The sequence below is a fragment of the Octodon degus genome, unplaced genomic scaffold, assembly GCF_000260255.1.
Source record: "Octodon degus isolate 3935 unplaced genomic scaffold, OctDeg1.0 scaffold00002, whole genome shotgun sequence".
NCBI classification, from domain to species: domain Eukaryota; kingdom Metazoa; phylum Chordata; class Mammalia; order Rodentia; family Octodontidae; genus Octodon; species Octodon degus.
The window spans coordinates 18,445,551-18,459,794 of record NW_004524578.1 but is presented as its reverse complement, the minus strand read 5'-3'; the positions used below and the strand labels follow the sequence as shown (position 1 = coordinate 18,459,794).

Sequence of the window (14,244 nt, the reverse complement as noted above, 5' to 3'; positions counted from 1 at the left end):
AAGAAATAGATCTCTTCCAATGTCTTTATTATAATTATCATAATCTTTAGTTTTCAAAAATATAAATAGGTGCACGGAACCCTGGTGCCTGCACCGTCCCGAGGATGGGGGAGGAGAGGGGGTGGGGAAGCCCCCTGGGAAGGATGTGCCCCCACCCAGCCCTGCTGAGAGATGACACCTGCTAGGGTGGCTGACCGGGTGAGAGGGCCCTGGAAGGGGACCCTTGGAGGACAGGTGACCCCCACGTTGCCAAAGATCCTTCTGATATGGCTCTTTCCTCTTGCTGGTCCCCCAGCTTCTCTTGTCATAGATGATGGGACCCTCCTGGCTCCTTGTGTCCCCTACATTCAGCTGCGGTCATAGGATCTGAGTCCTGGCCTCAGGCCTCTGCCCCTTCCAGCTCCTTGCTACTCCCTCCCTCTGCCTTAGCTCTCCTGGAAGTGAAATAATCAACCATTGCACTGCTCCTGGATAAAGTCAGGAAACAAAAAATAATCTTCTTTATTTAACTTAACCCCTTCCCTTCTCCCCCTGTCCCTGTGCTGGTCCCTGGAAAGGCACGATGGGAGATTGAAGAAACGTCTCTAAACTCAGTCCACGGGTCGCGATGAGCTCGCTTTGCTTTGGCATTGGGGGGACAAATTAGACGCGGTTTTGGAGATTTGGGGGCGGGTGGGTGCACACACAATGTGGGGTTTATGTTTTTCTTCTTTAATGGGATTCCTTATATGACAAAAAGCAACAAGAAGAGGACACCATCGGGTGGGCGGATGCGCAGTCTGGTCAGCCCGGTGGGCTCCTGGGCTCAGCGTCCTGGGTGGTCCCGAAGCTCCTCTCAATGGCCTGAGCTTGGGCGGCTCTGCCGCGAGCTCCGCTTCTGTAGTCGGCGCTTGTAGGTGGTGGCTGGAGGGCAGGGACACGGGAAAGCACGATGAGCGAGGGGAGGGGAGATGCGGCCGAGCCCCAGCTCCCCTTGTCTGCCTCCACTGGCACCCTCCTTGTGCATACCAGGGGCGGGAAGGCAGCCTGGAGCTTTACCAGAGCCCGGGTGTGATTTTTTTCTTGAACCTCCTTGGGCTGGGGTTCAGGTTGGGGGTGGAAAGGGAAGCAGGCCACTTGTGCTCCCTCAAGCTCCCTCCTGGGGCAGGCGGCAGTGATCAATTCCCGGAGGGCGAGGACCCCCGGGAAGTAGCCACCCCGGGCTGTGCTCTGGGGACAGGGAGGGGGAATGCTCACGGTCTGTGCAGGTGATCCGAGGCTCCTCCCAGCGCCCGCTGGGCTGGCACCGGATGGTGGGCACGTGGCGCTGGACAAAGCCCTCTGTACACTGGTACCGCACCAGGGAGTTAATCTCGTACCGGTCCTTCTTCTGCCCCAGGGTCCTGGCGTGCTCCACCGTCGGGGGGTTTTCGCAGGCCACTAAGGAGCAAACACCCTTTTAAAAGGGGTGTCCCGGGGCTTCTGCCAGGACCCTGGGGCCTTGAAGGACACTGAGCGACCCCTATCGGCGGGCGAGCCCTGATTCCTTGCAAGAATCCGAGCCGTGGGGTCTAAAGTCTTGGCTTCACACTCAGACCTCTGCGCTCCTCACCTGTGCCCTTTTTACACGTGAAAGGGAGGTGATAATTGCAGGGGACATCGTTCCACTCGCCCTTCTCGTGCCAGATCATCACCACACAGTCCTCTCCCGTGGCGAAGAAGTTGTCCGGCTGGTTGGGACGCCACTTCTCATATTGCTGTGGGCAGGAGTGGGAAGGGGTGAGTGGTGGGCGGGAGAAATGAGACTGGCCTGGCCCTGTGCTCTTCCCCAGCTGGCCTGGCCTGTCTTCTTTTCTCCTTCAGTCTGACTTCGGGTTCATCTGGGCGCTGGTGAATGCGGGTGGGAGGTTTGTGGCCAGGGTTGTGGTGACACACGGAAGCCATGGGCTCTCTAGGGGCCGCTTACGTGGTTGGCCGTTTCTCTGCAGGAGCCCACACTCCCAAGGTTTGGCCCCTGACCGGAACTGGCCCTTGGCTGCTGGGCGATAGTGATGCTCAGGCTTCCCACAGGGCATCTGTGCGGCCTGCCTGCCTGTCTCTTCATGTAGACATGAGTCTTCCGTGGGTAAGGGGCCTCTCACAGATCTGTGGACCCCTCATGATGGCTTGCTGTCACTTGTGCATCTCCCTCCTGGCTCCCTCCCTGTCTTCATGCCTGTGCTCAACCTGCCCAGCTGGGGAGAAGGTCCCCAGGGGTAAAGGGGCAGTAGGCACAGCCTCCGGGCTCTGTTCCAGTGGCTGCTCAGGGAGTGTGTGCATGGCATTTGGAGGCATCTTTCTTTCTCCCTGGAATCTTCATCCCACCTCCCTCTTCTCCTCAGCTGGTGTACCTGGTGGAACTCACCAAGGGATGTCCATCTGACCAGCGGAAGTCCCCTTCGATGGTCCTGTCATTCAGGCCAACCCATTGGTAGTCCTGAGCATTTCCTGGAGAGAAAGGTGGCTTGTGACCTGGGGTTGGACACCTGGGGATGTCTGAGGACTGCAGCTAATGGAGAAGATGTGAATGGAGGAGGAAGAGGATCTTGTAAGGCCATACAAGGGTCCCAGCACTTGTGTGTTGGTGTACACTTTGGATCCCCTGACCCCAGCCTGGCATGGGCTGGTGACAGCTACAGAGTTTTTTCTTGGGCTGTTTTTAACTGTCAGAGGGCTGTCCTGCTTGTAGTCAGAGCCAAAGGCCCCAAGGACCTTTGTGTTCAGGGAACTCAGGCTGCGGGAGCCCCTCCCTCCCAGCTTCCAGCCCTGCCCCCTCTCTGGATCCAGTCTGCCAAATGTTTTTCTTTACTGGTTTAGCAGTATGGGGGAGGAGCCCAGGGCCTCCTGGGTGCTGAGCAGGAGTCCTACCACGGAGCTACACTGCCAATCCCCAGTCTGTGATACCTGGACAATGAAGGCCTCAGTCCCTGGAGGTTCCCCACACTCACTGTTGACAAAGTCCTGCTCCTCGGGGGTGATGATGCTGCTGAGGTGTGACTGGTGCTCCCGACACCGCCTCTCGGCATCCACCCAGGTCTCGCGGTCAGGGAAGTGGCGGTAGCAGTGGCCCTGGAATTTGGTCCAGCCCTCCTCACACACCTCCTGGTCTGTAACACAGGTGGGGGCCTTGAAGGGGGCTCTGAGGCCAGCTGGGCATCTGGTTGCTGCCAGTCTGTGGCCTGGTTTCCTATATTCAGCCCACCTTAAATGCTGTGCCCTTGAGGAAGGGACAGACCACCCTGGAGCCAGGTTCATGTTGGCAGCCAGGCGGCCTGGCCCCTAGGGCCCTGTGGGTATGCCCCGCCTCTGGGGACCATTTCTCTGCCTGATGGGGTGCCACCCTTTCCTCCCTTATCCTCCACATCTCAAGCTCTCCTCCTGCAGATGGCTGCTGTGGAGGCAGCAGAGTCAGCAGGCCAGCTCAGGAAAGGTTATGAGATTTAAGGTACACACAGTGCACAGGCTCTGGGGGGGACTCCAGAGATAGGAGCTGTGGGAGGAGGGGAGTCAGCAGGGGGCAGGACTGGCATTAGCTACATTCCTGCAGATCCTTGGGCAGGGATGGTGGGTTTAGAGGAAAGTCAGAGCTCTAAGGTCACTGATCTGCACAGGCTCTGGCTGGGCACATTGTGCCTACTTCTCAGAGGGTGACACAGCTGACTAGGAGCCCCAGATTCAGGGTCCTTGGCTCTTTAGATTCTGGTGGCAGATGAGGAGAAGAGGGGAGCCTCTAACTTTGTAGTGGGTTCTCCTTTCTGGAAAAAGGGCTGATTTGGAGAGCTCAGAGTAGCCTAGGATCTGGGGACATCACATTGGTAATTTTGAATTGGCCCTGATGGGAGTATTTAATTGGCCCTCAGGGGTTGGCAGATGCTACCAATCAAGGACTCCTTTTCTTCTGTGGCAGGCAAGTGTTACACATCTGCCAGGGCAGCACAGAACAGAGGGAATGCCAGGTCCCTGTCTTCCTTCTTCCCATGGCTCCTTGGTGAAGAGCTATGGACGTCTTAGGATGTGTGGTCCCCTCCCATCGGGGACCACCAATATTTGGGTGTCTCAGGGAGGAAGGCCTGGTGCCTGAAAGACAGGAGCTCTAGTCCATGCAGTGGATGCTTGGCCAGCTTGGCAGAGAGAGCTGAGATGACAGCAGAGAGGACAGTAGAGGCCAGGAGCCTGAGGAGATTGGTGTAAGGGCAGGAGAATCTGGGAGAGCCTGTGGGGATCTTCTCACTACCAGTGTCCTCCCTCAGGGGTGGAAAGGGCTGGTAAGAGGCAAGGAGGCTTCTGAGGTAGCTCACTATTATGAGAAAAGAGACCCTGCTGTTAGGGCTGCCAGGGAGTAGGGGGGGTGGTGGTGTGGTTCCTGGGCCACCTCAGTGGCAGGGGGGTGAGCTGGGCAGGCAGAGCTAGTGGGTGGGGCTTCTGTGGGTGACTGGGTAGTGCCATGCAGGAGGGGGCACTGGAAAGAGAGACAGGATCTTGGGAGGCTGGAGCCAAAGTGCAGGCACTGGGGTGGGAGAAGGGACACAGCCTTGCTTCACAGGGCATTCAGGGCCAGCTTGGGGCTCCAGTTCTCCTCTCTGCTCCAGCAGGGTGCAGATGCCCCCTCTCTCAGGCAGGAGCCCCAGAACCCTTGTCTGTGTGGACATTGCAGACTCTCCTCCCCTTTGGCAGATGTTTTAGCATCCTGGGGAGAAAACCTACGTAGTGCTCTCCTCCCAGCCAAGCTGAGAGCCCATGCACTAATTTCTTAAAGTCTTGGCATGAAGATGGAGAGTAGAAGGCTGCAGGGCCAGAGGAGTGCCCCAGCCTTCTCATCCAGAAGCCTTAAACTCCTGCCAGCCTTCACCTTGGCAGTGTCTCTAGCAATGAGCCATTTGCACTGTATTCTCACTGCTTGACCCCAGAGGGAGACTTTCCAGGAATCTCAGCTGCTTTCTGGAAATTTCTGGGGTTCTAACTTGAGAATTCATTGAAAAAGCCTTTGAGCCTCTGCACACTTCCTGTTCCACGTGGCTCCCAGCACCCCAAAGCTCCATCTCTCCTTTCCTGAGCTGGGAAGTTCTTAGGATTGAGGAGTCTGAGGGAGAACCAGGAGGCCAGGCCTGGTGCTGAGAGGCTCCTGGAACACCAGTGCAGAGCGGAGGGGCTGGGCAGGCCCAAGACGGGCAACTGAGCCCCTGCCTCCTACAGTGACACTGTTCTCTCTCACCAGACCTTTGCCCTGCACAAAAGAGGGAAGAAAGGAAGGAGGGCAGGCATGGTGTTGACATGGCAGCTGTCATGTTGTGAGGAGAAGGTGACATGCAATAGTCTCTGTTCATGCGTGACTTGAGCATGCTGTTGCCTCGAGTACTCTCAGCAGACCAATCAGAAAGGCAATCTGGCTAGTGCGGCACGACGGTGCCTAAGGCCGTGGAGGAGCCACACAAGGTCCATAAGCAATACAGCGGACAGATGCTGCCTGTGACCACGCTGAGAAGATCCGCGGCTGTCACTGGAATGAGAACTGATCACTCCCTCCCATAGCTTCTATCCAGACAAAAGCAGAGAATCAGCTGGGTCCTCTTAGTCTGACACATGCACCAGACTCGGTGGTGACCTCAGAGTGTCTGCAAGCCCTGGAGAAGGTTAGTGTTTTAAAGGTTCCCAAAGCCTGGCCTGGGCATCTCCTGTGGTCAGATCAGCCAATGCCTGGAGGAGGGTTTTCAAGGGGTAGAGTAGGAGAGAGAGAGAAGGAATCAGTGGGGGCAGCCATGTCTCAGCTGCAGCCCCTGGAATGGCTATCCAAACAGACCTGGGTGCCCAGGTGGGGCCTAGATCCTGCTATTAGGAATAAAAAAAGGAGGGAGGGAGGAAGAGGGTGCAGCAGTTAGTAACATTAGCTGAAGCCGAGACGGCCGTACCGATCTCACACAGGTCCCCTCCGTAGCTGGGAAGGCATAAGCATGTGAAAGAGTCCATGGTGTCCACGCAGGTGGCTCCATTCAGACAAGGGCTTGAGAGGCACTCGTCAAGGTCTGCAAGAAACCAAGGGCCACCATTAGGACTCCTGCTGGCAATTCTAGCCTCACAGCACTGTAGCTTCCTTACAAGTGGCCAGCCCTGCTGTGCTCCAGAGCCCCGGAAGCGAGCTGGCTGGTTTTCCTGAGAACTGTTGCTATTGCTGCTGCTGCCATCTTGGATATACTGAAGCAGGGATCCAGAGAAGAACTGTCTTGGAGTATGTGAATCCTGCTTGGTGAGCTTGGAGTCTCAGAGCCAGGCTTCCCAGTGGGGGAGTGTGTCGTTTCTTCCAGGTACATTCTCTTGTATTTTAAGAACCCCAAGTGTAAATTGACTATGACTGCGGTGTTATCAAGGACACCAGAAGGCAAACTCTTGACGCTTCACTAAGAGTCTTCCTTGCCCTTGTTTCCTCTGTAGATGTGTGAGAAGCAGCCTAGAGGCGGTCTGCAGAGTGCAGATTCATGAGACAATGGCCATGTGGGATATTTGCAGGAGATCCACGAGACTTCTAAATTGCAATGTCCAGATGAATCCTGGCCAATGGATGGAGAGCATTTGAAGTTGGCCAGGTGCTTAGTAGATGGCCGCCTACCAGTAATGGGCTGGGATACAGGCTTCCCACCAGCCTCTTCCTCTGGCTCTTTGTTCCTTCTCTTCTTCTGAGCCCAAGCTGTTCTTTCTAGTCAAACTTGGTAAGTCATTGGCTTTTGCTTCAAGCAGCCAAGAATTCTATCTCTAGCTTAGTCTTTCTGCATCTTTTTGAGAATCCAGAATGTCTCCGTATGTATTCTGCTCTCTTTGTATTTGTGGTCCAAAGTTCTTGTGCACCAAAGCTTTTGCTGCTTTTTCCCCCCTGGGTTCCCTCCCCTGGTAAGGGGTATCATGCAGCTCCTTTTGCTAGGAGATCAATAAAATTTAGCAACAGCAGGTTCCACAGGTTTACAGGGCGTCAAGATACGGAGCTGGCAGGTGCTAAGCCGTGGTTTGTGCTGCTGAGCTCATGCAACCTTCAGGATCCAAGGGGATGTCTGTGGGTGTTCTCCTCTGAGCCTGTTTTGGGAATAGAGTCTCTGAGTCCAAAATATGTTCCAGAATAAGTATTGCCTCCCATGGAGCAAGGCAAACCTTAAAGTCAAGCCTCTGGTGGGATGGCAAACACCTTTTCCTCTGGGTCTTCACACTTATGTGTAGCAGACATCTTGAGATTGTGTAGTAGATGACCCTTAAAATCCTGGTTGTTTGGTATCTTGTCCAACAAAGCTCCTGATCTCCAGTTCTCTCTTTCCTTTAGGTCCTTAGCTTCATTTCACAGAGTGGACACCATGGATTAGAAACCCATAGTTCCAAGTTTGGAACTGTTCCAAGCAAACCCAAAATGCATGGAGGAACTGGGTGAAATCCCAGCATGCACTTGGAGTCCCAGCATGCACCAGGATTCCCAGCAGCAGCACTAGCAGCAATAGGTCAAGTCAGTTGGCAGGGTGAAGCTGGGGCAGCTCTCCTGCCTCAGGAAAGCTATGTCCTCTTTCATCCATTAGTGTCATTACAGGAGATGGGAAGCACTGGGTGAGGGGAATTAAGCAAATGTAGGCGCTCAAGCAGTTGTACAGAGCAGGGGATAGGGTGGCCTCTGGGGAGAAGAGTCAGATGTCAACCCTGGGGCTCCTGGTTGACCCATGGGAGAAAGGGTAAGAAGGTATGAGGCCAACAGGAAGTCCGGTCAGGTGGCTTCCAGGTGTTCCAGAGGCTTAGAGGTGGCACAAGGTCCTGGGGGCAGGAAGCAGTGTTGTGTCCTTCAGTGTCTGACCAGGCACAAATCTGAGAAGGCTTCGAGGACTGAAGGAACCAACTCCTGGGCTCAGAAACTGTTTTTTTTCATAGGGCCCTGGATTCACAGGAGAGGTAGGTAGGAAGAGCCAGCATCCTGAAAACCAGAGAGCTTGTGGGTACCCCTGGGGCACTTTAGAGGGGCTGAGCCGAGTCTTCAGCAGAGCAGAGGAGGCCGGTATTCTGGGGTCTTTCTCGTTAGCTGCTCAGGCCAGGGACCTCTCATCTCCTCTTCCTCTGGCTGCAAGAGCCGCTCTGGACCTGGCTGCCCACCTCTCTCTGTCAAGGGCAGTAGGAACACCCCTTGACTTCTGGGACCAAGAGAGGATTTGAGCTAGGTCCAGTAGTGAGCTCAGATGGGGGGGCATTCAGACAAGGGAACAGCAGGTGAAGGAGGGGAGGGCTTTGGGCATGGGTAGAGTTTGTGCAGGAAAGCAGGAAAGGGCAGGGACCAGGATCTGAGCAGACTCTGCTCATTCAAAGGCTCAGTGGTAAAGGTGTCATTGCATTAAGTGAAGGTCAGAAGAGATGGAGGAATCAGGAAATGATGTGGGACATCTGGTCTTTGTCCCACACAGAAAGAGAGATCCAGGCACCCTAGATGCCCAGCGCCTCGTTACTGTTTCTGTACAGCCACCAAGGGCTCACCTGTCATTGCTGAGCAGGGACTCAAGGGAGGGTCAGAGCTCTTGGGGTCCTAGATAACTGAAAGGGATGGTTTGTTCCTGGATGAGACCTCCAGCCGAATCTCTAATGTAGGAGAGGAAGTGGTACAGGCTAGAGGAGGAGAGACACTTGCAAATAGTCACTTGGCGTCTGACTTAGCGACCTCAGACCTCCACCTTGAACGGTCATGCCCAGGTTTTGCCTGGATCAGAGCCTAGGACCCTAAAGTGAGAGTTTATTCAACTCCTAGGAAATGTGAGTGGAGAGTGACAGCAGGTTTTACTCAAGTGATTCAAAACTGAGCGGTTTGCCATCCACAGAGAATACCGAATCAATGTATTATTCACATTATTCAGTGCCCAACCTGTACAGCTCTTTATGATAACCTAAGACATAACCTCTTGGAACAAGAATGGGGCAAACCTCCTCAAGGAGCACAGGCACAATGTTTTAATTCAGTGGATATTCTGCATCCTGCAGAAACCTAGGATCAGTCATGGTGGAGAAACAGGAGTAGATATACTGACTTCCTGGCTCGGCCTCTTGCACCATTGAGAAGAGCACATTTATGCTAAGAGTATACATATTTACACAAGTAGATTTCTCTGTCCCAGTTTGCTTTTAAAATAAATATCATTAAATTAGAAAGTGCGTTATTATCGATACTATTTCAATTTTTCTACATTTTAGAGGTTGATCTTTAATAGCCTGGATCTTTAATTAGGTGTCCATTAAAATATGCTAATAGAGTTTTTGGTTAAGTCAGGAGTTTATAAACTGAGTGTGGTGATGCCTGCGGTAATCTCAGCACTTGGGATACAGAGGCTGGAGGATTGCGAGCTTGAATGCAGGGCAACTTGGTGACTTAGGGAGCTCCTGTCTCAAAATAAAAATGGGTCAGGGTTATATATAAGAGAGAGAGAGAGAGAGAGAGAGAGAGAGAGAGAGAGAGAGAGAGAAATGTGTGGAACAGGAAAAGAAAAACGTGCATAAATATTTCATATCAAATTTCCCGAGACATGATGAGATTAATACAAGTTACCTCTCTACAGGTATAAGAGGAGCTCCAAGTGGTGGCTGTGAGCTTCCTGACATTTATTAGTAATATGACCTACTGAAGTATGTTGACATTGTTTTGGTGGTCTCTGTCTCTCTGTCTCTGTCTCTCTCTCTCCCTATTTTTCTTTTTCTCTCTTTTTAAAAGTTGCTTTAAAGAAATAAATATTTTGCTGCAATTCAAATGTTTCCTCTAGAGAGAAAGAGTGTCAGATCACAAATCAGATCTCTAAACCTAGAAAGGGAAAGTGGCAGTGAAGTAGAAAGGAGCTCACTAAGTTTTCCAAGTTTATTTCCTATAACCCAGGAGTGAAGAGAAACCCACTCGGCAGGATACAAAATGTGGTGAGAACAGTGTTTTTTAACCTTGGCTATACATTATCATTATTGGACTAGTTAACTTATTATTATTATTATTATTATTATTATTATTATTATTTTGTTTTTTGGTACGGGGAACTAACTCAGGACCTTGCACTTGCCAATTAGGTGCTTATGTAGATGAGCTATCTTGTTAGCCCTAACTTTTTTAACTTAAAGATTTTGTTTTTAAAAAACTAGGGTTCCTCACAAGACCAGCTGACTCAGACTAGCTCAGGGTGGGGGCCATGATGCTTTTGTTGTTTTTTTGAGACAGGATCTCACTATGTAGGGCAGACTGACTTTGAATTCACTTTGGTAGCTCAGGTTGGCCTCGATCATGGCGATTGTCCTGTCTCAGCCTGTGAAGTGCTGGGATTACAGGCATGCACCACCATGCCCACTACATGATTTTAGAAGCAGCCCAGCCCTCAGGCGATTTTCAGCAGTGGCTAGTATTGAACCCTGAGTCTATGCCTCCTGGGTATTGGTGTGGGGAGGTGGCTGCTGCTTAAGTGGGTCAGAAAATAGCCCTGCTTTTCATTACTAGGGAATCTGACTATTCATTAAGCAGATGTTTATTTTGTTCAGAAGTAGTTTCTTTTTTCTTTTCTTTTTTCTTTTTTTGGCTAGCTCAGGATGCCTTCAGGGCAGGTCTGGTAAGGTTTGAGGATCTGGGGATTGAATCACAGCATCCTGATTGCTTTGTTTAAGCAGTCACTTAAACAACTGAGCTAATGGGCAGGCCCCGCAGATGTTTATTTTGAAGTAAAAAGTACTGATTACTAATTTCCTAAAAACTAGTTTATGGAATACTGGGGAAATAAGATGACAGTAATTGTCAAATGTTTTCTTCTAGGATTAAATACAGCTTTTAACTCATATTGGGTGGAGATTTTCCCTGAATTTTCAAATAATAATACTACTTTCTGCTATCTGTGGATCTTGAGGATACCGGTCCAGGGTCTTTTTCTTTCGGTAGTGTACTGGTGATCGATTCCATGGCCTTCACACTGAACCCTATCCCCAGCCCTTCTCATATTTTGTTCTGAGACAGGGTTTCATGAAATTGCCCAGGCTAGGCTTGAACTTGTGATCCTCTTGCCTCAGTTCCCAGAGGGCTGGAATTGCAGGTATGCACCACCATGCCAAACTTCCCCTGGGATTTTAAAAATCCCCAATGTGAAAGTCCACAGAACAGCTTCAGTGACACTCCATGGTGTTATAACGTGTCCTAAGCATGGCAATGCTTTTAAAACTGAGAACCATTATCGGGGGGTTCACTGATAAATGGTTGGGTGAGGGCTTGCCTGAGAGTTTGAATCAGACTGATTCTATAGCCTTGGAAACCTGGTGTCAGCTTTTTGAGACCCACAACCTGTTACTAAGCTCAAGAGAGTGTTTCTTATTTAGTCAAGTGTGTTAAATGAGTGTACCAAGGTCCTGACTTGTGATTTGCCTGGAATCACAAGATTTAGTGGAAGAAGATGGATGAATTAATCTCTCAGTGTTCTAGAATCAACCAGCCTACCCAACTGTTGGGGAAAAGCCCTGGGAAGAAAATCCCTGAGGGAACACACACAAGACAGGCTATTCTTACAAGAGAAGAGGTAGGTTTTATGTCATCTGCTTGTACTAACTTCAGGTTGCCAGAGATCTAAGCCTTGTTGGGATTTCTGATGCCACTAATACAGTTTTGCCTCGGTTATTTGCTTGGGAAGGAGCTGCTCAGAATGGAGTTTCCGATTGGTGTGGAGAGGTTCAGGCCATGGTCCTCAGGGCCACTATAGCCCAGTGGACACACAAAGCATGATAAAAATGTGATGACTATTCAAATAAAATAAATAATTACATTAAGAATAAATAACAGTAAGAGACACATTGTCATTGATCCTCCTCAAAATACTCCACTACCTTGGAACACACTTATTCTGTCATTTTTGCCACTTTCTGAAGCACTTCAGTACATCTTCTTTCCTAAGAGTCTTTTTGTGGCTGCCTTGATGTCCTGAATCAATTCAAAACATTGACAGCAATTTCTGTCAAATAAAAGAATTTGTGGTGTGCCCGTATCCACCTCGTTCATAGGACCTAGTACTGTGCAACTTCTGGCTCGTTCCCTAAATCAAAATGACCACGAAACAGAAATGGTTTGAAGCAACCCAAGACCTTGAGGCAGTCATCACAGAGTGACTTAGACACTCACAGAAGAGGACGTCCAGAGCTGCTGCAGAAAGCAGTAAGCAAGGGCCGGGAAGATAGCCCCGTGGCATAAGTGCCTGCCTGGCAAGCACCAGATCCTGAGTTCAATCCCCAGGACCACAATAAATAAAATAAAATGCAGGACTTTTTCCCGGGGACCACCTGCTTGGGCACCCTCTCCTGTCCCTTTCTAGGACAGGAGTTTTCTTTCCCCCAAAAAATACATTCTGCTCTTACCAAAAAAAAGAAAAGAAAACAGTAAGCATGACGGGATGAGCATGTTGGAACTTGGGGAGTATTTTGAGGGAGATACAGTTGGAGTCTTTTACTGTAATAATTTTAAAATTTTACTGTACTTAAAAATGTTTTTAAGCCACTGTATTTTATGATCACTTCTCATATCATCTCCTGGGCAGTAAAGATCGCCCATCCTCTGCTTTTGGAGACCCACAGTGTCCTCAGGTTTCGGCCCTAGGTGTGGACAGAGGCTGACCCCAGTGAGGGGAGGAGTGGATGGCTACTTGGGTTAGGGCCTGTTTACGTAGACACACTACATATGTATGAAGAATACAGCGTATTCATAGCACGTGAGAGGAGGTGCCAACGTGTTCATTTCTACTGTACTAAGCAATTTATGAAAACCCCAAGCCCTCCCTTCTGTGCCACCTAAGGGCACTGGAGGCTCATTGCCAGGCAGGGCTCAGCTGGGAAACTGGGCAATGGCTCTCTTTTCTCTAGGATTCACTTCTTCATTTTCACATGTGTCCCAGGAATGAAGCATTTTTTATGAAAGGCTTCAGAGAGAAGCTGGGGATCAGGTGTTGGGGCAGCAAAGACAGCAAACCAGAGAATACAAGCTTGGAGGCAACTGGGTAACACCTGATGTTGAAAAGAAAGGATGTCACCACGGCCACAAGCCCTAGGCAGTCTGCAGAGTGATAGGTAGACATGCTTCATCTCACTTTTGGGGTGGCTCCCAGCAGAGGATCCCTAGGTTCCTCACTCATCTCACAAACTGCCTGACCCATGGCAAAGACCCAGGAGCCTCCAGAGTGGTAGATGTCCCAGAAAACCTGCCCTGGTCCTGCCTCTCTGCAGCCGCAGATGCCAGCGCTGGGTGACAAGTTCTCTGGGGTTTTCTGGAGGGCAAAACGGGAACCAAATCTCATTTAGACCTAAGCAAGGAGAAGTCACAGGGATTTTCAGGTGGGGTTCCTCTGCACAGTGCAAGATGGCGCCCCTCAGAAAGTCCCCGCCAGAAACAGGAAGGAGTGATGTCCACTGTGCCCATACTCACCTCAAACTCAAACTTTCTTTGAAATCTGAAGTTTTAGCTTAAAACTTCAAGCATATTTTGCACTGTCTTCACTCAATAGTCATTGACTTGCTAGAAAACGACTCATCGGCTTACTTATTTAACAACTTTTTTCTCCCTCATCAATTAGAGGCTCTGGAAAGATGTGCTGTTTGTGCTGGGACTTCTGTCCCCGATGTCTCTGCCACTGAGCACCACTCCTTCCTGGTCTGAGAAGCCTGAAGCTCGAGCCTCAGCTGGCCTTGCTCATCTCCTACTGCCTGGGGGCCCTTCTGGGGAGGAAATGGTCTAATGGCTGATGTGGACCTTACCTGTGTCACACTGCAGGCCAGAGTGTAGGGGGCATGTGAGATGCCTCCCCCTGCCTCCTGGCAAGTCCCAGTGCCACAGGGCTTCTCTGCACAGGACCCGGCAGGGGCTGCAGCCCCCAGGCAGAGGTTGACGCTCAAGAATACAGCTTCCCAGGGGCTGCGAAGCTCTCAGCACAGTGATAGGCATGAAGGGTCCCCACACAGAAAGCTAAGAAAGGGTAGCTTAGGGGGGCGAGTTTCCAGGTGCCTGGGAGCATGGGCAGTGAGACTGCCACAATAGTAGGGTGGGTTTTCTTCCTGGGTCTAAAGTTGGGCCGTAGCCAAATGACTGTAGTTCCTCAGACTGTGCAGGTTTTAGCCCGACACAAAATAAATATTTGGACCTAAATGTCACCAGCAGATTCATTCATCTCTACCTCACTCTGGGGCATGGGATCCCAGCAGAATTCTCAGCACTATCTGGTCATCCTTCCCTGCCCA

The 14,244-nt window shown here is 50.9% G+C and overlaps 1 protein-coding gene across 1 annotated transcript in view; it reads right to left on the bottom strand.

Moving 5' to 3' along the window:
* Positions 1–801: 801 nt before the first annotated feature.
* Positions 802–14,244, bottom strand: part of Acan (aggrecan) — a 61,952-nt gene continuing 48,509 nt past the window's right edge. The window contains exons 13-18 of the mRNA XM_012513761.2: positions 5,925–6,038; positions 2,967–3,125; positions 2,384–2,466; positions 1,592–1,736; positions 1,237–1,419; positions 802–903 (exon numbers count right to left, since the gene is read on the bottom strand). Coding sequence (XP_012369215.1) covers positions 836–903; positions 1,237–1,419; positions 1,592–1,736; positions 2,384–2,466; positions 2,967–3,125; positions 5,925–6,038 — 752 coding nt within the window. The 3' untranslated portion in view covers positions 802–835. The remainder of the gene's footprint in view (positions 904–1,236; positions 1,420–1,591; positions 1,737–2,383; positions 2,467–2,966; positions 3,126–5,924; positions 6,039–14,244) is intronic.